At 37.9% G+C, this 27,739-nt stretch overlaps 1 protein-coding gene and 1 long non-coding RNA gene across 20 annotated transcripts in view; one reads left to right on the top strand and one right to left on the bottom strand.

Moving 5' to 3' along the window:
- LOC116244033 (uncharacterized) overlaps window positions 1-5,979 on the bottom strand; it is a 6,748-nt gene extending 769 nt beyond the window's left edge. The window contains exons 1-3 of one of the 2 annotated variants that reach the window (XR_004170097.2): window positions 4,896-5,978; window positions 1,788-2,424; window positions 1-555 (exon numbers count right to left, since the gene is read on the bottom strand). The exon at window positions 1-555 is cut by the window's left edge and continues 164 nt beyond it. This is a non-coding gene — a long non-coding RNA (uncharacterized LOC116244033). Of the gene's footprint in view, window positions 556-1,787; window positions 2,425-4,895 lie in introns of both variants that reach the window. The other variant, XR_004170098.2, reaches the window with a different exon arrangement.
- The window catches only part of FOXP2 (forkhead box P2), a 414,481-nt gene that overhangs the window by 263,363 nt on the left and 123,379 nt on the right, over window positions 1-27,739 (top strand). For 15 of the 18 annotated variants that reach the window (XM_090137439.1, XM_090137430.1, XM_090137427.1 and 12 more), the window contains one exon: window positions 25,817-25,906. The exons of 2 other annotated variants lie outside the window; for them this stretch is intronic. In XM_090137439.1, coding sequence (XP_089993565.1) covers window positions 25,817-25,906 — 90 coding nt within the window. Of the gene's footprint in view, window positions 1-25,814; window positions 25,907-27,739 lie in introns of those variants that run through there. One more of the 18 variants, XM_090137460.1, reaches the window with a different exon arrangement.

Raw genomic sequence — 27,739 nt, 5'->3', positions numbered from 1 at the left:
TCCCCCACATCAACTGCATGAACATAGAATTAATTGTTTGAGAATTAAAAATGTAAATTGGTTAATGGTTTCTTAGTATAATTTCAAGCAAATCCTTTTGATAACCCTGTCAAAAACTTTTTTTCAGTCCTGTGTGATTTTGCAGTAGAAGCAGCCAGTTTTACGCCACTTCCTTTATTGTTAGAACTTATTGAAACCTAATGTCTGCACTACAGCTGAAGGCATTTCAGACACACGTGTGTTTTGGCTGGTGCTCATTTTTCCTCACCAACCATGAGGTTTTATTTTCTTAGCCATGGCTAGCTCAAAATACTCTGTTGAGGAGATTTCCGTATCTAAATGCCGTCTTTCAAAATGGCTGACATTTCATTATTCTCAGTGGAGTTTAGGTCATAATTCAAGTAATATTTCCTTCCCAGTTAGCGGGCCACTTTGGGAGACAGGAGCACTCCTGTGAAGGCAGAGAATACAGGCTGTTTCTGAAGATGGGAGCTGTTTCACTGACATGGTGTAGTGGCTGTTTTCGGAGGATGTGCTGCCTGGTCTAGATGCTCTCTGTAATGCAAGGACAGGCAACAGTGAGCATATTGTTGATAAGAAGAATCTGAAAGAACTTAGTGAAGCTGCAGATCTGCACGTGTACTAGGGGAGCATAGGCTGGAAGGAGAAAAGGAGCTGAATGGGAATGTTGAGGAGGAAACAGTAGAGCCTCTAGGATGGATACTTCGGAGCAGAAATAGGTGCCATAATCAAGAACTAAAGGTCAGCAAAAACTTTTCTCCTGTTATAAATAGGACTGATAGACCAAACATCTATTCCAGAGTGTACCAGTGTTCCATTATAGCCAATAAGCATGCTAAAAGTGTTGTACAGACAGATGTATATAACCTGATATTAGTCTGATCAGGTGCTACAATAAGCCAAAATATAAACTAAGGCATACCTGCATACAGTAAAGTGGATGGCACAGTTCAGCTTGGCTGCTATGTGGAACTTTGCTACTAAAACCTTCTCTTAATGTCTCGTTCCAGGGGGTGGGGGGACTGTTTTTCGTTGAGGAAAAAAAATTGACTTTCTTCCATTTATGTTAATAGACATATAAAATATTCTTTAACCTGTTGTTTATGTATCACTGAATCATAATAGATGCATGAGAAACTTTACACTTTAAAGTTTAATTATATTTTAATTTGGTAGCTCCTTAACCTTCTTAATAATCCAAACTGTTGCAACATCTGTCTGTGCACTTGTTTATACGAAGTGTAGCACTACATGATGGGAGTTTTTGCTCATCCATAATGATTTTCCTAATAATAAAAATCTCTTAGAAAAGTCTGATGTCCCTAATTGTTTCTGTGTGATCTGATGAGCAAATGCCTTTTTCTTTCTTGTTTCTTCTGTTTTTTGATTAACTACAATGAGTGTCTTAAGGGCTTTTCCCATCATTCCTGTCCTAACAGGCCTTTTATAACCACCTGAGGCTTAATAGAGGAACTTCAGTTTGAAGGATAAGAGCTTTCTTTGGCAATATCGGGAAAGAGTGGTACAAAATAAACCCTTTTTTTTACACATAGTCCAGTGATCACACAAGTGCTGTAAGGGCTAAGTGCAACTTCTAGCAGTCCCCATGCTGTGAATTAGATGTGATACATTCCTCAAGGCAGAAACAAGGCAGAAACTGTTCTTTTCTGTTTTTTTTTTTTTACCTTTTCCAAGGATGACCACTAATTTCTGCATCTCCTACTACCACAGGCTGGAAGTACTTGAATGATCATAATAAAACTTACTTTGTTCATGACTTTGTCATTCCTTTTCTTGGTCCCATTCCTTCCTAAGCTGGCCTCCAAAATTTCCTTAGATCCTCGGACAGTATCTTATTTCTGTGTGTTTGTTCAAAATGATTAAGGTACTCTGGGATACTCTTGTCAGTCCTGGGCTTGCCGTGTTGTGGCATGCTGTCATGTATCTTCTTCAACACTGTCAGTGACTTCCAGTTGGCAGATACCCCCTTGGTGTGCTGCAAGTGCACAGCCAGGGTTAAATGCCTGGAGCTAGCCAGACCCTTCAGAAACATTCCTTCAAGCCAAAACTCAGTTTTAAAAGATGAAAAATGTTCTCAGAGGCCACGTGTTAAATCTAAGATGTCCAGCGAGTCCAGGAATATCTTCAGGTTCCTTCTCAGAGAATGCTGACTGGACTTACTGAAATTACAGGCAGTCCTTTTAGCAAGTCTGAAATATTATCATGTATCAACACTGCTGTTCAGTAATGGTACATCCAAAAAGACTGTGAAGTCTTTTAACTTTTTATTTAAAAGTCCTCTATGGATTTTGGTTCTCAGAATGCCGTGAGAGAATGGTGGATGTCAAATGGCTTTACTTTGAACAAACAGTATTTTTTTTTTTTTAAAGTCACTGGTAAGACCTGGAAAAAATTAAACAAAATACAGCAAAGTCACAGAAAATCAAGTAGAAAACTTTCTGGAGTTTTTAATTTTTCTGTCCTAAAATGTGTGGGAAGCAAAGCTATCCACTTATATACATTGTTCCCTAAGTGGCAAGGGACAGTCAATAGAACTTGGCTAAATTTGCAACAATTGTGAGCTACATTTTTTCAGTTTGACTACTTTATAGTTACTATCTCACTGAATTAGCATTTTGGACTCTAATGGTAATTTGTCTAGAATTTTAAGCATTGTATCAGATACTATTCTTAAAATGGAAGTATTATTCTCAAGAAAAACTCTGCAGTTAACGTTATTTTCAAGACTCTGATACATGCTTACTAATCAGCTGGCAGAACTGAGTATAGCTATATTCAAGGCCGTTAATATTTGTCATTAATCCAGTAATGTTATAAAAAAATCTAAGCTTCCTGTAAATCTGTCATTTTTCCTTCTTGGATTTTGCTTCAATTGTGACAACAAAGTAAAAATAATTTGGAAAGTAAGCAGGAAGAAAGAGTGTTCTATTCATCTCTGTTCGATTCAGGTTTGGGCAGAGGCAGTTGTGGTTGTTGTCTTGAAATCTGGCCAAAACATGTATTATTCATTTTTCCAAAGATATTCTCTTGATACTTTGGATTAGACTGTAAATAATTGGATATACTTCAGCTTCTTCAGATCTCTTGGAAAAAACAAAGGAAAGGATGGACCTATCAGAAAGTAAAAGAATTCATGAGCACATGAGCATGGTTTTTCAGATTTTTTTTAATAATATTTTCTTTATTTTTACTCTACTTTCTTCTAACAGTTATTTAAATTCTGTATGTGGCAGGCCAGACTCAAACCACCTTCCAGACTGTTTTCTGAACAGGGGTATTATCCCAATTCCCTCTTTCACTGTTCAATTTGATCATGTCTTTATCTCCCAGAACTATAAGACCTGTATTATTATACTCCAAATAATATTTATTCTTACAATTCATTTTTTTTTCTTTCTGTATTGTGAGGTAAGAGTTATTATCTAAAAATGAAGCCCTGGCAGTCCGCAAACTTCTATGTTTGGCACAGTGTTCATTCTAACTGATCCAGATATTATTTTGTCTCCAAGATTATCTAACTTCAACCTCAACCTCTTCAACTGCTTTATATTGGACACTTTCGGTTGGCATTTTGCTGGTACTTCTGTACGTAGGTTTGTTAGAGACATAGTGTCCTTCAAGTAATACAGTTCATATTGATCTCTTATATGACCCTGTGGCCACAAATATGAAGGTTGGCCCCTTGTATTTGTCACACATCATTTCTGAGTTGAATGGAAATTAATGTTCTTTCCTTTGTCCTTCATGTTTTATCTAGACATGACTGTTGATTTGTACCTCTACTCTTTTTTTAATCCACACTGATAAAGATCTGTAGTATGCACTAGGGAACCTCCTACTGTCACTCGTTGGACCACCATATGTTTCAAGATCTCATGACAGAACAGATTGAAATGCGTGTTCTTGTACTGAGTGAGGTTATTATGAAAGCTAGCACTCTCACTGGCCATCTGATAGATATTTGAGGTCTGTGAGTACTTCTTTTCTGTATCAAGAGATTTCTCTTCAGTTTTGCCATTCAGAGGAAAGAGGGAAGCCAGAAATACGCATTTAATGCATATCAATTCCTGTGTACATTGCTGATGCCAGTGCAAGTGTTTTGGTTTTTATGATAATGTGACTTTCTGAAAAGATTATACCTGTTGGGAGGGATGGGATCCACCTGTCTAGAAGACGAAGAGCAATCTTTGGCAGCAGGCTGGTCAGTTTAGTGAGGCTGGCTTTAAACTGAAGGATTTGGGAGGTGGGGTCCAAAATAGCCATGCTTATGCCATTGCAGTTGACAATGGAACGAGCCAGGCCAACCAAAACAGTGACCAGCATTCCTTAACTGTCTCCTGTGAGATGAGCCAGAAGGCCAACCACCTCAAGGGTCTATACAGCTATGGGGGATCCTCTTGCATCCCCCTAGGGAAACGTTTATTTTCTGCTCTCTTTTCTTCTTTCTTAATTCATTAGGATTCGTTGCTGAATGAAGTGGGTGCCCTGGTAATGGAGGACACTAAATAGGCTTAGTTAATAAATACTTTCTTCAGTCTTTACTGCTAAGACTGCCCTTTTGGAATTCTAGACCCTGAAAATAAGAGTGTTTGAGGAGAGAAGGACTTTCCCCTGGTTAAGGAGGATCTGGTCGGAGATTGGCTAGACAAACATGACACACACAAATCCAATGGGATGCACCCATGAGTGCTGAGGGAGCTGGCAGAAGTAATTGCCAACCTGCTCTCTATCCTCTTTAAAAGGTCATGGAAGATGGGAGAGGTGTTTGAGGACTGGAGGAAAACTGATACCATTCCAGTCTTCAGAAGGGTCAAGAAGGAGGAGCCAGAAGACTACTGGCCAGTCAGCCTTACCTCCATCTTCGGGAAGGTGTTGGAGCAACTTATTCTTGATATCACCTCCAAGCAAGTAGAAGAGAGAAAGGATATCAGAAATAGGCAGCATGGCTTTGCAAAGGGGAAATCATACTTGAGCAATGTGGCAGGCTTCTATGATGTCAGAATCAGCCAGCTGCATAGATGAGGGGAGAGCAGTGGATGTTGTATACTTTGATTTAATCAAGGCTTTTGAAACTGTCTCTGATAACATCCTCGTGGATAAGTTTATGAAGTGTGGGACATGAGTGGACAGTGAGATGGATTGAGAACTGACTGACTGGCAGAGCTCAAAAGGTTGTGATCAGTGGTGCAGAGTCTAGTTGGAGGTCTGTAACTAGAGGTGTTCTTCAGGGGTCAGTACTAGGTCCAGTCTTGTTCAACATCTTCATCAGTGACCTGGAGGAAAGGATAGAAAGAGCCCTCTGCAAGTTTGCTGATGGCGGAAAGCTGGAAGGAGTGTCTGACACACCAGAAGGCCGAACTGTCATTCAGCAAGACCTGAACAAGATGGAGAGTTGAGCAGAGAGGAACATAATGAGCTTCAACAAGGGTAGTTCAGAGTACTACATCTGAGGAAGAATAAGAGGATGCATCAGTACTGGTTAGGGACTGACCTACTGTGAAGGAACTCTGCGGAGGACGACCTTGGGATGGTCCTGGTGGACAGCAGGTTGACCATGAGCCAGTAGTATCCATATGCAGTTGAGGCCAAGAAGACCAGTGGTATCTTGGGGTGCATTTAAAAGTGTGTGGCCAGCAGCTCAGGGAAGTTTGTCCTCCCCATCTTCTCTGTCCAGGTGAGGCCACATCTGGAGTAGTGTGTGTCCAGTTCTGGACTCTCAATTCAAAAAAGACAGGGATCTTCCAGAGAGAGTTCAGTGAAGGGCCACAATCATGATTAAGGGACTGGAACATCTCCCTTGTGGGGAAAGATTTCTCTTATTATGTCGCTGTGGGAGGGTGACAGTGCACTGGAACAGGCTACCCAGAGGGGTTGTGGAGTCTTCTTCTCTGGATATATTGAAAACCCCTCTGGACTCTTTCCTGTGTAACCTACTGTAGGGAACCTGCTTTAGCAGGGGTTTGGACAAGATGACCATTAAAGGTCACTTCCAACCTCCTACTATTCTGTGACTCTGAAAGACTGAAAGACCTGGGACTGTTTAGCCTAGAGAAGACTAAAAGGGGAACATACCAGTGCTTTTAAATATCTAAGGGGCGGGAGTGAAATGGTTGGGCCAGGCTCTTCATAACAGTGCCAAGCAAGAGAAAATAGTGCAATGGGAACAAACTGAAACACAGAAAGTTCCATACAAATGTGAGGAAGAACGTTTTCAAGTCTGCTTCTCCAAAAATATTCAATACCCACTTGGATACTTTCCTGTGTAAGCAGCTTTAGGGAACCTGCTATAGTAGAGAGCTTGGACTAGATGATCTCCAGAGGTCCCTTTCAATCCCTACAATTCTTTGATTCTGTAAAGTAAAAGCTGAGCACTTGGAATCACTGTCTTGAACATGAACTGAACAGTTAGGATAATTACCTTGAAGAAGTTTTGGCTACAAAGTAGTAGCTAAGTACTTCAGCTCTGAGCAGAAATGGGGCACACTGAGACCATGTCATCCATAGAGATCACTGCTCTGGTATTTGTCTGCTAACTTTGTGATGTACCAGGCAAAACAGAATGCAGGCAGAAGTTTGCAGGGCACTGAAGATTTTCTAAGGGCACCAGTTTGCCACTAGTCTCAAGTATAAATCACTGTTTTTTTCCACAGTCTACACAGTTCATTCTTTAGTTCGATTTCTCATTCATTTTAGCAAATTAAGAGCCCTTAATTTTCCTCTTAAAAAACTGGTGGGATGTAAATGAACTGCTGGTGAAAGATACGGATATTAAAATTTTGTTGTGTTTTAATTGTTTCCAATAGGCAAAATATATTTTAATAAATATGATCACAGATCGTTCCACTAAAATTTCCAGTAATGTGTTACTGAGCTTGATGAAGGAAATATGAAGAGACATAAGTCTCTATTATTGGAACTTCAGATTAAGCAGTATATATATATTTTCTCTTCTGATCAGTCATTGTAAAATTTGACTTAAAACACTTCAGAATGATGGACAGTATTTAGTGATCAATAGAAATGAATTGAGGCTGTGATCCCGGCAGCACAAAGTAAGCAGTCAGATGTAACAGTTGTGACTTTTATAAATAAGAAGGTGTGATCTAGCTATAAAACCTGGAAGCCAGAAACTTGTAGATGTTCCACTGCCTTCCTTAGCAGCTGTTAAGTTTAACTTCTAGTGAATATAAGTAAACTCTAAATTAGAATGCATTTAATAGGCTGAAGTGATTTGTAGAATTGTTAGAATTGTTCCACATGTATAGTTCTTTTACTAGCAAGAACACTAGTTACTTACCAGATTTCTTGTATCGTTACCTACTTATACAGAATTTTGAAGGCAAAATATTACACCACGGCTTTGTTTGTTATTCCATCTCCTGTCTCAGAACACTGAGCTGTGCGTTATGCGTCAAAACATGTACTGTTCTCTCGGAGTTCCTAGCCCAGCAATGCGATGTAATTCATTATGCCCTGAAGATAAACAGTACCTCTTGACCTTTCCAAGAAAAGTTGCAATATTTTCTTATTCCAGAATGTAATATTGTACTGAGCTGATATCAATGTGATAAGATAAATGTTTCCTTTTCTAATGTAAACCAGAGTGCACTACATTTATATAAAAGTCTTGGGGGATGCCTAAAGCCTCCAGATAAGAAGGAGCATTTTGGCTATTGTAGGTCTGCATTTTTGAATGCTCAGTCTCAAAGCACTGGGGACAAACTGCAACCAATCTTGAAGAGGATAGCCAAGATTTTCAGAAGTGAATAGACAGTTGGCTTTTGTGTTGTCCAGTTCAGACTTATCCTAAAGAATTTTCAAACGAATTCGAAAGTATATCATACATTATCATGAAGTGTTAACACTTCAGTATTAGGGTATTTGGAGATGTCCTCTTTCCTAGGTGCTAATGCAGAATCCTAATTTCCCTCCCAATGCTCGTTTATCTTAGTATGTTAAATGTTTTTGTATGCAAATCAGTACTGCATCACATATGTGGCATGTAAAAAAATTTCTGCTACTCATGTGAGTAGAGCACTCTGAAAGTAATGCCTCCTATTTATTTCCTTGGAAACCACAACAGATACAAAGAGCATAATAACACTATCCTATAGAGTGAATTTTTCAGCGACAAAACACTATTTTTCAACATAGTCACTACCATTAGCTTATGCATTTTTGCCAGCAGTGAGCAAGAGCCTACATGCTGCGCTCATAAAAATCTGTATCAGCAGAGCTGACCATTTCACAGAGACTGTAGTGGTGTCTTTGCTAGGAAAATGTCATCTATACAGTCCGTCTTTCATTGGCTTAAACAAATGGAAGTTAGAAGGCTCTAAATCTGGGCTATATGGTGGGAGTGGTAGGACAATCCAGCCAGGATGAACAATGTACTCCATGGTCTTCAGACTGATATGGGGCCTGGCATTAATGTGTTGCAAGAGAAAGGTTGTTTTCTTCTCTGGCCCGACTCTGGAAATTGGAGCCTTCTGCTTAGTCAGCATTGCAATGTAGCAGTCAGAGTTGATGGTTTTTCTGGGTTCCAGGAAGTCCAGAACAATCACCCCATTCCTATCCCAAAAGACAGTGCAAATCACTGTACCCACTGAGAGATGTGTCTTGAACTTTTTCCTCGATGGGGAACTCACATCTTGCTTCTCCATGGGCTGCCGTTTTGACTCTGGCTCATAGACCACATCTTGTCGCAGTAATGATGCAATGCAGGAGAATTGTCACCTTCAGCCTTGTATTGTTTCAGTAGGTCCTGACAAACCTGCATACAGTGTTCTTTCTGTTCCTGCTCACATCCACTGATTGGTTTCCATAAACTGTCAGTAAGCGTCAGTGAATGCCAATGGGTGCAATTTTTCTGCTTGCACAAATTCAGTGACACACCTTTGCTTCATGCGCACTTCCATGTCAGATGCCATTCTGTCAGACTGCACCTCTGCTGAACAGACAATTTCAAACATTTGATATAAATTTGATTCAATGGGGATTAAAATACAAGAGAAAAGAGTAAAGAACAGCAGCAAGAAGTCATGAAATATCATTAAATCAGTCTAATTCGACATACACATACATGTTAGTGGCATTTAGGTCTGGACTTCCTGTTTGTTAATTTGCCTTCATTTAAGTTTATCCTTTATTTAAGCTTATCCATAGCATTTGGAAGGAGGCCAGATCAAGTTCTGTATTAAGAAGCTAACTGAAAAGAGCAAGTTTTGAGGGATGATTTTAAGTTCTTGAGCAAAATGATAACATGCAGGAAGATGAGGCTGCCACGTAGGTCAGCATGAGAAAAAACTTGGAGTCACCCAGGGAAGAAGACCATGAGCAGAAAAGGAAAGCTGACGTTATTAAGAAAAAAAAAAGCTCTAAGATGAGGTTTTTCAGAGATCAAACTGTCTAAGACTTTGGAGAATATAATACGGAATTTGAATTTCATTTGAAAACAATTCATATGTTTGCCAGGGCACTAAACAGTGTATGAAGTAGACACTCGTCATACTAAAACAGAAATAATTTTAAGCCAGTGAGTTTTAGAAGTAAAAATAATATTGCAGTTTTGTGTTTGCACATGTGCAGTCGTGTATCTTATTTACAGTTTTCTCATCATGAATTTATCACACGTGTGACAGCGTATGCAGCTGCAGTAAAGGCAGTTCAAAATATTGTTCAGATTTAATGGAAATTTCTAGAATTTGTATTTCATGTACATATTATATACATATATATGTAATTAAGTTTATGTACTCTGTATCTCATTGTACAGAAAAAGAATATAGTAGGGCAGAAAGAGCATAAATGCCTTTGCAGAGTATTTGCTAGGCAGTCTGTAGCTTCTCTCCTCACCGGGAATAGTTATATGATCTCTATCAAATTTGTTCTACAGCTGTTACTGCCTCCTAGCATATAAACAGATGGGTAGGATTTCTAGGAGACAGATGCCGGTCTCACTAAAAGGACTGCTCTAATTGGCATTATCAGAACTAGAAATGAAGACTGAGTGAGCATGGAAATAGAATTATTTTTCCACATTTCAAAAGGAGGCAGCAAAAAGGGCTTAGATTCATTTATTTGGTGCTGCAACTTACTATGCCTAACTTCCCCTGAACATTGACAAAGGGTATTTTAAAGTGGCAGATCATCCCTCTAGCATCTTCTGTTAACAATAAGCTCACAGAACAAGATGGGGCTGGGAAAGTGTAATGGCTGTCCAGAAACATTTGTATCTCGCTGGAGGATCCTACAAAAACATGGGAACCTGTGCCATTACAAGTCACTCTTACCTGCACCAAATTCCACTGCAGAGTGGAGTTTGTGCCTTGAATTTTGCCTTCACTTCGTGTGTTTTTTTCTTACTCATTTTAAAGGATTTAAATGTTTGAAATATGTATACGGTTGGATCTTAATTGAAATGAGCCACAGTGTGAATAGATACAAGAGACTGACAGTTGAACACACAAATTAATCAGCAAAAACAGAGTTTAACTGCAGCTAATTTGTACTGGTTGAACACCTCTCTGTATAAAAAATATTTTATATTCAATTGTATTTATAATCTTTTGGACAGTCAACATATGGTAAAACTTAACAATATAACCACTTAATCAAACACAGATTTGACCTGTCCCTTCATTCTTTGCTTGTCAGAAGCTTCTATTCCTTTCTACATGGAAAACGGCTCAATAAATGCAAAGGCTGGATGCAGGACCAGATCTCCTTCTGTCTTTGGTCCTCCCAGTTCTTTCATTTTGAGTAAATCTAAAGGCTACCATGTAAAACACTGAATTCCCTCTGTTCCCAAAATACTATTTAGCTGAGAAATTCAGGAAACTTGCTGAAGCTGTATTACAGTATGGGTGAATACATATGGCTTGTGACAGGTTTGATACAGCACAATAATTTATGACTCTGTGAATGTACATTGTTGAATCCCTTTCTTTGTTCTCAAGTATAAATACTGTTCTTATCAATCATTCTTCACTTTTATAATACTGTCTTGTTGGAGCTTTAGGTGTAATTATTTTGACTTCTTGTAACACCTAGAAAAATACCTGGAGTTCTGCTAGGCTAGAATTACTACGGGATATTTGCAGAACTTAAAAAAATGTATTCTAGTGTACACATCACTTCTCAGTGAAGCATTTCATTCTACAAAATGCAAGAATGCAATGGAACTGTGTCTAATAAAAAAAAGTCACTTTAGAATGCAGAAGCTGAGGTCAGTCCCTCTTGAACTTGGCCAAGGTCCAGAGTTTCTTCTTCCGACAATTACAGTTGTTGCTATAGGTGAAAATTCCTTCAGCTGTTGCTTTTAGGATTTTGGGAACTTTAGTTTTGTTGCAAAGAGTCTGCTTTGGAATTTAATTAATTCACAACATAAATACTTTAAAATGGAGATGATGTTGTGACTTGTCTTGCAAGATGATATAAAAGCTTGGGTGCATTCCATGTGGCTGCTACAAATTTCTGGGAATGGTGCTTCCTCGTGCAGTGAAAGTGCTCACTTTGTAGTTTTGGCAACTGGCAATGCTGCTTGTAATAAAGGGAGTATCTGTACTGCTTTAACTGTGTCAGACGAGTCAAAGAAACACTTGTCTTGAAGATAAAGAAAGCCAGCTTAAGTTAAATTAATTTATTTTCCTGACTAGCATGATCGTCTCCAGTCACTAGAATATACTGTCTCAATGGTATTGTGCTGGCCTGGTTATTACACTCTTGATTACCAATAAGAGGTTTTTTCAATGCCTTCTAGTCAGGCAGAAATTTAATTTCTCTTCAACATTACTCACAATGTTTGTGTTTTGTTTCTCCGTTCCATCATGGTTCTCAGTGTCTTTACAGCATTAGTCCATATAGTCTTTCTGTGATTCACCTTTTCTACTTTTTGTAATGAACAGATAATTCAGCCACTTATAAAGACACAAGAATTCTAATCAGAGCTTTCTCAGATTTTGACACAGAAAATTGTAAAGAAAAATATCAGAGGTTGTTATTTTTAAAGAAATTCCTAGGCCTTTTCATATTTGGTGTTTCAAAGATAGTTCTGCTTTTGGGCTTCTAAGAAAGCAGGCTTCTCATTAAACTGTGGCTGATGTCAGAAGTTTGACATCAGAACTGAAACTCACCCAAGGTGCATATGGTGGCCATACAAAACCAGCACTGACAGCTCATCAGCAGGCATTATGGGATGTTGTCTGAGATTCTCGTTTGTAAACTTCAGAATGAAACTTCCTCCTCCCTCCCCCTTCCAAAGAGCATTTATTGCTGTTGTTTATGAAAAGGATTTGTTTTCCTAGCCTGTTGTGGTACGAAATCAAGCTCCTTTGAATCTTTTCCAAGTCATCTAAAATTACATATTGACTAGCTCAGCTGAGCATCTCTAAAACAAGACATGGCTAAACTGTTTTCAGCACACAGGACCTGCACCAGTAAGCGTGGTGCTCCTGTGTGCAAACTGGCTGACTGGTGTGGGATGAGATGCCCCTGAGCTAATGGGCATTTTAGCCCCCAAACTACAGGGATTGCATTGAGATCCCAAGTGGGACCGTGCTTGGATGAGTTTGGCTGCAGAACTGTGCATGGGAGTTGCTTAAGAGAGTGCAGGTCAGCAGAAGTCAGAAAGTCAGCCAAGAGCTGTGTTCACAGCTTACCAGCAGAGAACAATTCATCAGTGTAGATGAAGCCTGAGAGAGCTGGCAGGAGTCATTTTGTCTTAATAGCATTTTCAGAAGCTCGCTGTGTATGGCTTTCTTTGTAACTCTGAACGTTAGAATCCTTGTAGCACTGATGTCTTAATGACATTAATGAAACCAGGGATTGGTGGAGAAAAGGATGAGAACCTCTGACATTCATGTGCAATCAAAGATTGCTTCAGCTGTTGGTCTCTGCTCTGAGTTCAGGTAGCTGCGTAAGAGTTACACCATAAACTCTGCTCCAGAAACTATTTTGAAGGAATCCCAAAGCCTTGACATGAAATGGTTTATCTCCCATTTATATTCTTGACTCATTGTGGTACTGCAAAGGCAGAGCCCTGGGAACTGCAGCAGACTGATAGACATAATCCAGATCGCTCTCTCATGAAAGGCAAGGTCTTCAATAAAAAATGCTCTAGTACTGTGTCTGTATTACTTTATTTTCCAAATCTCAGAGCAGGAAGTATGTACATTTGTCATGTAAAATAAAAATTACATTTCTAATAGACAGGATATTATATATTCTTAAATAACAACTAAAGTAATAATTATTGTACATTGTAACTCTAGAATATTATTAAAATGCCTCATCAGGAATAGATCCTTACTTGTTTCGTGTAGCACTTCCAAGTCCTACAAAGGACAGATGATAGGAAGAAAGCATGGATGAATGTTCACAGATAAGATGCACTGACTCCTGTTCAATTAAAGCAAAGAAATTGTTGGAACAGCAAATTAGTTGCAGATCATCAAACCTAAGGTTAAAAAAAATAATAATAAAGCTTTATTTCTGCTTGCTCTTTACATTCAATCTAATGTCTACCTAGTGGTTGTGAAATGAGGACTGCCTGTTGAAAGCAGGATGTGAAGTGATGATGAACTCAGAGCTAAAACTCAGTTTATTATTCTTGTATTAAGTGGTGTTATGAGTGGTTTGGTGTACTAAAATACTGCAGTATCATACCTACAAGGAAATTTACTCATATGACATAAAAGACTCTGCTCGGTAGCATATGCATTAATAATTTTTTAAAGCTCTTTATTTTTCCTTGAAAAGTCTTGCTTCCCTTTTTAGTCTCTGAACTTGTGGCTATATGGGAACAACTGAGGACTAGAGACGAGGAACTGTTGTCAACAAAATATTTCAAGGCAAGATATATGTAATAGTATTTTTGCATATATCAACCTGTTTTTCTTAAAAGCTTATGTGTAAATTTAATTACTGCTGAGTTTCAGAAGGTGAAAGATACCAACAAGTTTGATAATTCTGCTGGTCATTGGTTAGAGAAAAGTCTGTTGTTTTAGAAAACTGCCTAGGAGTGTTACAGGAAGTCTTGATTGATAAAGAGCTTAAGGTTTGGGAGGATGAGGATTGGATCCAGGTTATCTAGGTAGTTCTTGTTTCATACTTTTTTCAGGAAGAAAAATGTCATTTCTTAGGAAGGCATGTGTCTGAAAAAGCTTGCAGAAGTGCAGTGTTTCCTTAATCCAGAGGATGATGTCTCAGAGTTATGTAGTACCACTGTGGTTTTACTTAATCCAAAATGCCAATCTGACTGTTCAAAATTAACTGTAAAATTACTGAAAACAACTAACTTGCATGAGAAAATTACTGCATGGGTAGATACTAGTTTCCAATTGTGCATGAGGTGGGAGATGGAGCTTTCTATTGCTTCCTTCCCATGCTGTCCAGCTGCCATGTGGGGAAGCAGGTGAGGAGCTGGCTTCTCCTGAGTGGGTGATGCAGTCCTGGGGTGTGGGTTACACAGGCAGAGTAGATGAGGAGAAGGCAGCAGAGTAATATGTATTCACATACACAATATATATGGTGATGATATGAATCTGTACATGAATAAATCTGTAGAAGAAAACTCAAGGTTGTGAGAGGAATTAGAGAAATTGATGAGGTTTAAAATGTTACAAGAAGATGCAAGCAGGTGTTATGAAAAAGACCTGAAAAATGCAAGGACATAAAATCTGAGGTAGGTGCAGCGTGTACTGAGGCACGGCTTTAAAAGAGAAGGCTGGTAGCTGAGGTTTGATTATAAGAAGCTGATGACCAGATATGACAGAGGACTGGTAAAAAAAAAAAAAAAAAAAAAAAAAGTTTTTTTTGTAGAGCAAAAGTGTACTTAGAAGGATAAAAGGAGTGAATTTTCTATCTGAACTTTTTCTGCATATTCTGATCTTGTGACTAGGTTACTGGTGGTTTGTTTTAATGTGCATACTAGTGGTAGTAATGATGCAATATATACTGCATGGTTCTGATGAAATTCTTAAAATCTGATGCCAGAAGAGACTTTATCTCATGTGAAGTATTACATATGTTTGGCACAGAGGCAGCTGGGTGTGTTTGCTTTTTTACAAGTGCATCTAAAGATGATAATGTCCCCGAGCATATTTATTATTATAATTCCTTGATTAGTTTGCCATTTATGAATATTACTGTGGGTACCAAGACACTATAATAAGGATCATTTTTCCCTGGGCAAGCTTGATGAACACCTACTTTTAATTCAGTTGCCTAACCTGTTGTGTTGCTCATGTATACTCCTTGGGAATTCCTCATGCAGTTGCTATCATTTCTCCAGCACCTAAATGCCCTGGGAATTACAAAATGTCTCTCTGTTCCTCTTCTGCAAAACATTTTTACTAGCTTCAGGTCTTTTCTTTTTCATCCCTTCGAGTTTCTAATCATAAAGAATATACTCCCTACCAGATCTCCTCACAAGGGCTGAAACTAGGATGAGGAGCCTGAGGACATTTGCCTGCCTGTCTTCACTTCCATTTTAGCTTAAAATTAAAGCTCTTTGTCATTTCTCTCTGTTACAATCTTCACTCTTAAAAGTCCCCAAAGTGGAGAATTCTTTCTCAGCTCTACAGCCTATTAAGGCTACCCTTCAGAGCAAACTCCTTTGCCAAATGCAGTGAGATCCTGAGGACTGGGGCTCTTTCTGCTTCACTGTCTTCTTCAGAGATCCAGAGGTCTGTGTATTGGGTTGTGCCTGCTAGGTCAGCATGAAATCAGATGCACCAAGGGATTTAAAAGCAGTCTGAGAGGAAGGCAACCAGAGTAATCCAGGCAGTCCACGTATAGACCACAAGTGCAGTAACTCTTTCAGAAAGATGCAGAGCTAACCACTGCTGCTTTTGTTAGGTTTTCCACAGATCACAAGCATTTCCTTCAAGAAAACAGGTATTTAGTTGAATGCACGTGTGTGAATACATGCGTTACTTTGCACATACAGACATATAAACTGATTTGTGATCATGGCACAGAGATTCCCCCGGAGCCTCACAGTCCATACATAGAAACAGATTTTAATGCTGCAGAATTATTCCAAGTGGTTTTGATCAAGCCTTAAGCTTTGTGTTATCAAATGTACACTCATGAATACTGCTGAATGTTACCATTCATAAGTTCAGTGTCTAGCAAATGGGCAGTTTATTTGCATAGTGTTCTTCTTGCTCTCGTATCGGTATTTTTATTTTTTTGTTTTTTTAACTCCAGATCCAAAGGGGAGTGTGCTTCTCCCTCCAAGAAAAGGATTAGCAAAACCACTGAAAAATTGCAAATAAAATTACTATCATTGTATATCCTTTTTACATTCATGTTTATTCAGTAGGATTTCAGTTGATTTAGTTTTAGCAATAAAGGGTGACTTTTTTAAGTGGCTTAGGCTGTAGTGATTTTTTCTCAAATTATTTTGTAAAAACATGATTGAAATCTGTTTATCAAAGATACTGTGTTTCGCCTTGTAGCTCTAGGTTTAAATTCAGAATAAATTATACAGAGTCGGTTGCTTTACATGGAACAGTACAACTTGGTCAAACTGTGCTTCACACCCCATTTCTTCCCTTTCTTTTCTGTCCTCATCCTATCTCCCTTTTTCAGGCGGGCCTCTATTTACATGAAGAAATGTAGTATCAGGAAAATCTTGGTTTCTGCTACTGTCATGCCCTTACTTGGCGGTGAGGACGAAAAATTTCTGTCCAGGTGGATCAAACTGCTGTTAGGGCACACAGAGTGCTTAATTCTAACCCATATCCCATTCCGTATAAACTACTTCTGTGTTTGGTTCAAAATCTCAAGGTTAGTCTCATAAACGCAAACGAGACCACTTAACATCGGAAAATTCCAAAGTGTGATTCTGTAGGCACAGCTCATACTGCTGTTAACTTACCATAGAAACAAATCAAGCTGAAGCTTTGTGATACTCAGTTTACGAGAGCATGGTGTTATTTGAAATGTAGCAAGGTGTTAGACATCACAGTAATCCGAACTTGGCGTACTTTCACGGGAATCAAACGAACCATGCAATCAAATAAAATAGGGCTGGAAGGTGCTAGTGAAGATCTCTGTCCCAGAGCATAATCACTATTTTTTCTGAAGATGTTTCTTAAACACGTCCAATGACAAAGATTCTGCAGTCTCTACAGAATATATTGTACTCCTTCAGTATTCTTAAAAATTTCTTCTCCAGTGTAATTAAACCTCCATGAATTCTGCTTAAGATCGCTTCTCCTTGTCTTACCCATGCTGTACAATTACTTCTTTCTGTATAGATACTTGTTGAAGGCTTCTATTACTTTATGCTATTTTTTTTTCTCTTTTTATCATCAGATTTTGCTATTCCATAGATTGGATTTCTTGGTCATTCTTACTGCTCTGGTCACTGTTCATATCGTCCACTGTTTTGAAGCATTGTTCCCCAAAATGGTTACAGTTATCCAGCTGACTCTTTAAAAAAGTTGAATAAAGTGAAAGAAATGCAGTGCCTGTTTTATATGACACTTCTGTGTGTATATCCCTGTGTAATATGGCAGTGCTGAGTTACATCTTTAATATTCGTCATCCTAAATACGTATTTTAAATCTGAGATTTCTTTAAATTATGTCCTTATAAATAAGCTTCAACAATAAGATCAATTAAAAATAATTTTAAAATAAACTTTATATTTACTATATCTAATGTGAAACCCTGGTGTCAACTTTGTTTTTCTCCACTAATTCTCACTGGATTTTTCAGTAGTGGCTGTTGTGCCTTTCTCCCATTCAATTCAAACCTGATATGACCATTTTGATAATATTTCTTTTTGTAGTTGCATTCTAACTCATTTGTCTGGCTATGGATTTGTTAGGGCAGTGGAAAATCAAACCAGCTGTTGTCCAAATATTTGGATTTCTTCAAATCAATGACTCTTCAATAAATATAGAATTCTTCCCATTTTGAGTGGCTGAGAGATTTTGATTCTTACAATTACTGTAAGTTTATTTATAATTACTTTGGCACTACGTAGATTCGTATTGTTTGATGGATAGCTTTGGTTTATAGCTTGCAGAGCAGGAGAATTTGGAATCAGGTATTAGGATGCTTTGTGCCAGAACTCTGTTACCAGTCAAAATTTACATCTCCATATTACTTAGTAAGAATAATCAAACCTTACATCTATCCTTTCAGATTTCACATTCTGATCTAGGAGTCTTGCTCTGGGCCAGAACAAAATGCGTACTTGTTTCCTTTTGTTTTATAGCTATCTCACCTTGTGCTTTAGCTTATATCTCCAGTATGTGATTTTTGTTGATCATTTGCTTAAAGATCTCCATGAAGATTTCATTGTCTTTAATCTCTGAATTTGCTTTTCAGATTTATATCAGTTGAAAGCGCAGCCTTCCAAAAGCCTATTGTTACAGTGCTTCCCTTGGTATTATGCTTTTTCCTCCTCCCACATTTGCTCTGTGTTTTGATTTTAGTACGGATGGGGCTGCTCTTGTTTTCATTTGCATCAGTTCCTTTCCTATTAATAAGTTATCCAACTATATTCCACCTAAGCGAACACTGTTCTATTCCAGATTGCTTTATCTGAAAGTAGTCTTCACAGCCAGTAAGTTAAGTCTCCAGTTGACAGACCTGAAAGGTCTTTTGTTAACCAACACATTTCAAGTCAAGTATTCATATACATTTGTAAAATGTGTATTGTAAGATGTATAATTTCATACAATATTATGTATACAATATGAATGCAATATTATCTATAAAAGCATTATAATTCTAGGAATCTGCTTTTTTTCTGAATTCACACCTGGGATGGCTGATTTGCCCATCATACTTAAATAGCTTTTGCGTAAGTGCTAGCTGATTTTCATGTGAAGTAGTTGATACTAACTTTCCTGTGAAAAACTAGTACATGCAGCCATTGCTACATGAGATCAACTTTTCATTTTTTCTATTGCATGCCCTACCTTTCTAAAAGGCATTAAATATTTGTGGCAGGGCATTTGTCAATTTTTGACACCGGTGTTTGCACTTTTTTTGTTTTTCATATAGTTAATTCAGTTAGTCAGTATACAGTGTAAGTAGTATGAATAAAGTTGCCTTCTCCTGTCTTTACTAAAGGAAAGTTAAGCTCACAGATGTAGGACAAAAAGGAAGAAAATTGTCAGAGTAGAACACAAGTTCTGTGCTATGGGCCCACATATCTCCTGACCCTTGACATTTGCATTCTTAGGTGGTCTGAGCTTTGGAGACGCCATTTGAGTTTGCTCTCATGGAACATGTTATGCATGGTCTGTCATGTATCCCTAATGACCAATGCAGATTGATGTCTACAGGGAAAAGCCCTCCTAATAACTGCAGGAGTTGAAACAAGCCACTTTTAGGGGTATTTTGTGCCTAGCTTTACGTCAACCAAATAACGAGCAGGAAAAATGAAAGAGTTGTTTTTGAAGCAGTATTTAGTATCTGTTAGATTGGGTTATATAGAGGAAAGCTAAATTTGGCTTTATGAAATGAAATATATTAGTTGCTTAGTAGTGCTCTGTATTTATTTAGCATACTTCACATGGGAAAAGGTATGCCACAAAACAAAACAAAACAAAAACAGCCCCCAAAAAATTGCCAAAACAATTAGAGTGAAAAAAATCTGGTAATTAACTATTATTTTTCACAAAACTAGTCTAATTACGAATCAGTCATGGTAAAATGAAAGGTCAATAACTACAGATGCATAATTTCGCCCTGATAGATTGCTGTTTGAAAATAGGTTTATGACAATTATGTGATTAATTTCCTTTTATTAAACAGCATTATGAGACTTCATGTTGCATTCATCAGTTTATTACTGTTACTTTTTCTCTTCAGTTGCAAATGAATCCTGGATAACATCAGGGAAGAACAGAAACTCAGGTAGATTGAAGATGTTTTCTTCAATTGTTGTTTGTACTGCAGGGAGGATCATGGATCTGAATCAAAATCAGACCCTCAGAATGCTGAAACTGGCAGAATCATCCCCAGCAAAATAAAATAATAAAATAAATGCTTTCACTCCAAGGAAATGAGATCCAGACAGAGTAAAATTCTTACATTCCTGAGATGAGGCACATGAGGAGTATAACTGCATAAGTTAGAAAATGGTGATCCGGAACAGCTCTGCCCACTTGCCACCTGTCTCTCCAAGTCTTTTTATCTTGAAATTCTCCAGGCACAGAGGGTTGCTGTCCCGGACAAACAGTATTTTCCCACATGAGCAGCTCAGGGTCTCTTTCATGCATGATCCTATTCAGATCTAGGAACCAGGCATTTTTTCCACGAATGCCTGTAGCACAGACAGTAGATAGTAGATACTTTCAACTATATTCAGTGTTCACACACCCCATAGGCTCAAGCTCAGCACAGCATTCAGTGGCCACCGCCACCTTCTGGAGGTGCAATTGAGGAAGGATATTTGCTGAATTCTGCCATTCTGTCTCACATACTTGTGGTAGGAATGCTCAGGATGGTAAAGCAGCATTCAGTGCTGTTTCCTCTTCTTGAAATTAATTCAGTTTTAAGCATTTTTATGTCTTACAGGTTTGCGTTCTACTACTAGGCACAGCTGAAACACCCTGCAATCCGACTGCTGAAATTGAGCCAGTTGCAGATCCTGGCTGACTACAGCCTCTAATGGATATGCAGAAGACTGACACATTTTTTTTGTTGGATTGTTCACACGTTTTTGATGCTGGATTAATTGAGTGAATTTCTTCTTGATTCTTAATGACCATTTTGATTTCTTAGATGATGTATTCCTAGAGGAATACAGCCTTAGCTACCTGTTACCATGGTTGTACTTTTGTAAGAAAATACTGTAATAATCGTTCAGTCTACGATTCATAAATGAAATTAGGCTGGTTATGTGGCTTGTATTTTAGTTTTGTTAAGTCAAGGGCTTGACTTTACAGGCTCTCAGATGGGCACGTTTGTCTTCAGTAGGCAGGCCTTGGAGTTTTATCTTCCCCACACGGTTTAGAGACAAAGATTTTATCTTCTTCGTGTATTTCAGTGTTGCTGAGTAAGGTAAATAAAGATGCGTTCAGGTGTGTGGGTGTTGGCTTTTCCTGTCAGCTCTCCTGGAGGGGCTGCAGTTGGAAAGCAGGTGGATCATCTTAAATTAAAGATTCTTTGAATAGAGTTAAATGCTTTGCTACCCCATTTGGAAAGATTATAAGCTGCCATGCTGACTGGCTGTGATAGTCATTAGAGAACTTTCAGAGAAAATACAGTCAGCAAGAGACAAAAGTTTAGCAGTAGCGTTGGAAGGTTATTAGGGAGCTTTGAGCAGCATTATCTTTCTGTCAGAGTCTTTCACAGATCTCACAAGACTGTAGGTAATTCTGAGCTTCTTGGGCTGAGCCAGCTGGAGGATGGACACAGCAGGACATGAGGGGCAGAGGTTCTACTGAAGTGATTTTTATAATAAATGTGGCCATGTAATCATTCGGTTAACTTGTTATTCAACCAGTGCAGTGCAGTCTTTGGCCTTAAATCCAGCTTAGCATGTTGATACGTTTCGGTTCCATAGTGCTACCAGAGAGATGACTCTTGTTTGACATATGCAGCCATTTGGAAAGTTATTTAATGTTCAGAAACTTATTTTTTTGTTCAGCTGGAATGTTAGAGTACGCAGCCATACGAAAAAAAATAAAACAGGGATTTGGAGTTAGAAAAAGGACAGAATCTGGTTGTCTTCTGGCAAGATTTTTGGTTCTGGTTATCTGCAAAGCATACACCTCTTGTCAGTATAAATAGGGAGTGCCTGTATAAACATTCTTGTTTCGCCTGTTCCACATAATAGTTTCTTGTATCATATTTCTTTTGACCTCGCTATCTGAAACCAATTACAGGAGATCTATTTGGGCTGCATCTATTTTCATAAGAAGCCCAGGCAGCAGTGTTTTTCTCAGAGATGAATATCAACATCAAATATGCTTCTGAGTGCTTTGTTATTTATGTTTCAGAGAGATTTTGTAGCCTTCAGCTCTCAAGAATGTGTCACGCTGTGCTGTTTATACATTGACGATATTAATGGGCGTAGATGTCATTTTTCATTTTTGCGACTCAAATGCAACAGGCTGATAGGTTAAACATTCCTATTTTTAAAGGAAAGATATGAGTGACATCTGTTTCCTAAAAATACTCTTATGTTGACTTTATAAAAAAACAACATGATCACTTTATTTCCTTTTAGTGGCAACTTTCACTTTATTAAAATGAGAAAACTTTTACAAATTATTCTAAGGCATTCTTAAATCAGATATGACGGTTTGGAATACAAAATAAAAGCAAGTTGTGTCTCCTAGAATTATTTCCAACAAATTACAAAATCTCCTGCAATTTATCAAGTTTAATAGAGTGAGTTATATGCAATTAATTTCATTTTAGTTCTGCTTACATTTCAGCTATGCCAAAGCTGTGCAGTAAATATTAAGAAGTAGTGTTCCCAATAAATATTTTACTAGAAGACACAGTGAGTTCTGGAAACCATATGCCCAAATTTCCTGCTTATACAGACACTACTTAAAGCATTATAATGATTTTCATTTGCATTATTAAAATTATTTCTAATCCTCAGTTCTTTTTGTTGTTTTTGTCTATGCTGACTTTATGCTGACTTTTTTTTTTTTTTTTTGTATACTGTTTTACTAATTTATATAACTCAATTTAAGAAAAGTGCCTACCAAATGTAGGCTGTTAATTTGAGGTAGGACCCAACGTGATTTTGATCTGCCAGACTTATAAACATCTGTTAGTTTGTCTTTGCTGAACTGCTTTTAGACCACAGCTTATTATCAAATTAGTGCATTGAAGAGATGATATGTGGGACTGGGGCTTACTTTAAGTGTACACGTTAAACTATTAATTTTGAAAGACGCTTTCAAGCTGTCAATTTGTTTTGCAAAGATTTAATGGCAGCGAATGAATTGGTAGAACTGAATGTTCTACAGTCTCATAGTCCTCACGTATGAATAATGTCAGTAATAATTCTTTGAAACTAACAATGTGTTTCTGGGAGGTTGTTTACCAGGTAACAGTATCTAAAGTTAAGTGGCACACTGGGAGGAAAAAGTACTATATGACAACGTCTATAAGAACAAAGGCTGACAGTGATTTCTCCTTATGAGTTTTAAATCATCTCTGATCTCTCGAAATTGTTTTCTGTTCTTCTCCTGTCTCCGGTGTTTACAGTAATCTAAACTGCCACAATAAGATCACTGAAGTATTCAGGTAGTCATCATTCGTAAGTCATTCTGTATTAAAAGATGAGCCTTTACTCCTTTAAAAATATCTCAACCAGCATATATAAATCAAAATAGTTTAAGTAGAAGAGGCTTTTGTGCAAACATATCCTGTTGTGCTGTCTTGCTTCTTCATAAAATGGGACTCTTTGTAGTTAGTGGTAGGAATTCATACTTTCTTACACTGATTCCATGGGAGTATGCAAGCCACAATTGGAAATTATACTGGCTAGCTTAAATATAAGCCACATCATACTATAATCCTCTCATTTTCAAGTAGTCTAAATGTACAGCTTTACCAGATGCTTGCTTGCTTCTTTTTTGTATTGGCGTGAGATGACTTTACTGCTGAGGGGGATGAGGACACTGAAACAACTTGCAGTTACAGTATGCATTGGCATTAAAGAATTGCAGTTTCTTTCCCAGATAAAGCCCGTGTAATGAATTTTCTGCTACTGTCATAAATAAAAAATAATTGTTTTGTGGGTTTTTTTCCCCCCATCATCTAATTCAGTTGTTCCTGTAGCAATATTCTCCTGTTTGGGGGGGGGGGGGGGGGGGGGGGTTCGCTGTGCAGCCTCCTATTAATTCGGAAGCTCAATAGTTTTCTCTCATTCAATCGAATTTCCCTTTCAGAGGGTTCTAAAGATTAGGAAGGATTATAAATTTGCTGTAGATCTTCTGTTCATGCATTTATTCCATGTTTTCTGTTTAAACCTGTGCAAGATGTTGGGACCAGTTCCTGCTGCCCCCAAAATCAACTGATAACTCTTCTCTGGTCTCAGACAGAGCAGGGCTGTCCTTCAGGGCCTGCTCAAGAGCTGTGAGTGCAGAAAAGATTACACTGTTCACACAGGAAGCCGGGCATCCAGTGACTCCTTGGTAACAAAATATTTCAAGTGCACTTTGAAATATGTTAACTTTTATTTATTTTTGGAGGGGAAAAGCTAGTTATGTGTGTCTGGTTGCTTAGGTTCGGAGGAATGTATAGTCTTTGTAAAGCTGACCTGTAATTACTTGAGAATTTGATGAAACAATAAGGGGATTGTTGTGAGAATGTCTCCAAATGTTAAAAGTATGCTCTGCAAACTTTGTACCAGAGCCTTCTACAGGGAGACGAATCAATGTTGTTAGGAGATGGTGCTAGTGCATTCAGTTTGTTTACTTTGGTTTTCTGTGTCTGCCTGCCTCCTCAGAAAACTTGCTTGGAGCCAGACTGTAGCAGCCCTCTCTCTGTCTTTTCATAATTGATCAGGGGATGACTGCTTTCCCTGAGGGTTAAGACGTGGCAACTTTTTCTGTTTGCTCAGCATCTCAATGCAGTAGTTCAAACATTGTTCACACCAGCTGGCAGTGTAATGCCATATGCACATCTTGTCAAAGCAACTGTTGTCATGGATACTAGAAACTATCTTAAAAACCAGCTCATTTGAGTCTAATCAAAATTGTACCTTTCTTTATCAGTTGGGAATCTTTATTATTTTAGGGAATGTTGATCAAATCGCCTTTATTGAAGTGTTTTCTATGGACAGTGTGTTTTGAATAACGTAAAGAATAGGGTGATGCATCGTAAAACTGCAGGTTCTATTCACTGGACTGATTTTTAAAGAAAAAGAGTAGGTAGTTGCACCGTAAATGTCTCTTTATTTTTCATTTCTTAATAAATATCCTTTTATTATACTTGGCATTTAAAAAATTTTATAAGGAAAAATAATGTTTAGCCTTCCTTGGCTAAATTGAGTGTTTGTTTACATTTCATATGTTTAACTGTATTTTGCTGAATTGGAATGAAAACACAAAATAAATGAAAACATTTTATATTTTGATTGGGATGCTGTCATCCCAGAGTCTGCTCTGATTGGCTGGGGAATAATTTCTTTGTTCTCCAATTTCCCTAAAAATGCAAATTAAAACCACTCATTTTTATTTGGCATTAAAACTGCACTTTATTTTGTCAAAGGAGAGGTTTCTCCTTGAATTGTAAGTACAAAAATTGTTTTTAATCTTCAATGAATATCCTTATTAATTCGCTTTCAAGATAATCTGATGTTGATTTGTCAAATTTAATTACAGCTTCCGGTAACACTTGAAGTCTACTTGCTTTTGCTTCAAAATTGTAATATGAAAATGCAAATTGAATGATAATTTACAAGGGAGTGGGCATTTTAGTTGAACACTCAAAGACAAGTTCCTTGTGGAAATGAGGCTATTGATGCAGTTTATGATTTTTCCTCTTCAAGCACTTTAAACAAATTAACTTTATTTCCTGCAGGATTTCATGTACATCCATAAATCCATAAATTCTAGTGAAGTCCTATATGCATACTTTCAGAGGACCTTTTTTATGCGTCAAGTAAAACAAATGCAAACTGACTCCTGAAATCTAGCAAATACACATCAAAGATTGCATTTGTTTGATTGGACTTTTACCTAACATTAACAATGATTAACTCATCTCTTTCTAGGAAATGGTGGAACTTATTTACATTTTTTTTTTTTTTTTTAATATGAACTTTTAGGCACTCCAGGCAGCAAGACAGCTGCTTTTACAGCAACAGACAAGTGGACTGAAGTCTCCTAAAGGCACTGATAAACAGAGACCACTGCAGGTTAGTAAAGGATCATTGCCTTTGGGGCCTCACTTGGAAGGAAGAGTGCTGTGCTTGCTCACACGTGTGGTGTGCGTGTTGTTGCCTGTGCTCTGATGCCGAGTGCTGCGTATTCGCATAAAGGAGGAGGTAGCCCTTCACGCTGGTGACTTTTAATTCACAGGCAGAATTTACCAGAAGTTAGAAAGGCGTTTTGTGATTATAGGTACTTGAAAGGTCTGTTACAATAAACGTCTGTGCGGATTGAGTTGAATAGCTATGGCTTTAATGAATTATTGATAGGTATGTTGCAAGATTGGCACAATATGTTTATATATATATATAGATTAAATTGTAGAAGTGGCTGTGTTAAGATGAGGAGTGAAATGGTACCCAGGAAGAAATAAGTGAGACAGGCTATCAATACTTTATGCAAGTGACAAATGGTAAATTATTCAGGAAGTACCAATGCCAGAGCATGAAATTATAGAAGAGTTGCTTCTGTGTTTTTGGAAAAACATGGCATAGCTTTCCACACTTGGATGCTGTTGGGCTTCAGAAATTTTGGGGGGATTAAGCACTGAATAATTATTTTAAATTTATCATTGATAAAAATACTGTACTCTTCGTAGATGGGAAGCATTTAATTTTTGAAAATTTTTTTGAGGTTTTAGCTCATTTGTTACTCATTCTGAATTATGTCTGAAGTTGCATTCTGCCGACAAAATTGATTCTCTCATGGCATATAGACTGTGTTTAGCAGTTTTTAATTGCTGAATTGCAGTTTGTTGCAGACAAAGGGTGATCATAAGTGTTAGTTTTGTTCAGTAAATAAGTATAACACCCTTGGGAATCCCTCTTTTTTGACAGAATAACGTTTTTTTTAAATCTAATTTTTAGTTTTAGTGGAGCATAATGGAGGGAGAGCTCCAGACATTACAATTTGTCTAATCCTGCATCGGTGGAACATTTTAAAGTTTGTTCACTTGTGCAGTTTTTGTGTACAGTTTACATACTCCTCTTTTTCTTGGTGAAATTTCATGAAGAAATGGTAGGCATGGCACACAATTTCATATTTCACATCATCTCTCTTCAAATTTACTTTTAAAGCTCAAAACCAAAAGAAAACATCAGAAAGTGAATAAAGAAAATGGGAAAGAAACAACCAACAATAAAAAAAAAAACATCAAAACCCAAACATGTCAAGTTGGCATTCTGCCATGTATACTTGTAGTCCAGTCTGGAGGTGTAGAGTCCTGGGACCATCTCAACTTCCCTCTCCTCAGTTTTGACTTCACTTTACTAATCTCTTCTGGGCTGCAGGCACACAAGAAAAATAGTCGTAAATCCAGCAGCTTATGAATTGTGTATTTTTCTAAATTTTCAGAAGGGAAATTGGTGACCCTGAAGGGTCGAATCGTAAAGATAATTGATTTAATGAATATGGTGAAAGTAGTTCCTTCTCCCAGATCCTTATCCTAAAAGGCAAGGTCTGTACAGGGAGTGTGCAAGGTCCTTCTAGCCTGAGGTATCTAAATAGGCCTACACCAGATGCTAAGAGAATTATATGAAACAAGCAAAAATATCAGTTTTCCCAGTATATTTTTTTCAGCGATGCTAGCTTACTCTAATTCTCCAACTTGTAAACTGCAGCAGTTCGATAGCTCTCTACATCTCTGTTTATATTCTCCACCCATTGGTGAATCTTTTCAGGGCTGAAGGGATGGGGGTGCACTACTTGGGGTAGACATTGGTGAAAGGAAAGAAAACCATTTCTGGAGACAAAGGCAGTCACACAGTCAACCTAAAGGGATGATGAGATGGGGAAAGGAAGTCTTGTGCTTTCTCTTGTGC

Source organism: Phasianus colchicus, chromosome 1, assembly GCF_987193195.1.
Source record: "Phasianus colchicus chromosome 1, bPhaCol1.hap1.1, whole genome shotgun sequence".
In the NCBI taxonomy this organism is placed as follows: Eukaryota; Metazoa; Chordata; class Aves; order Galliformes; family Phasianidae; genus Phasianus; species Phasianus colchicus.
Note: the sequence above shows the minus strand (reverse complement) of the source record. Positions and strands in the feature narration are given on the sequence as shown.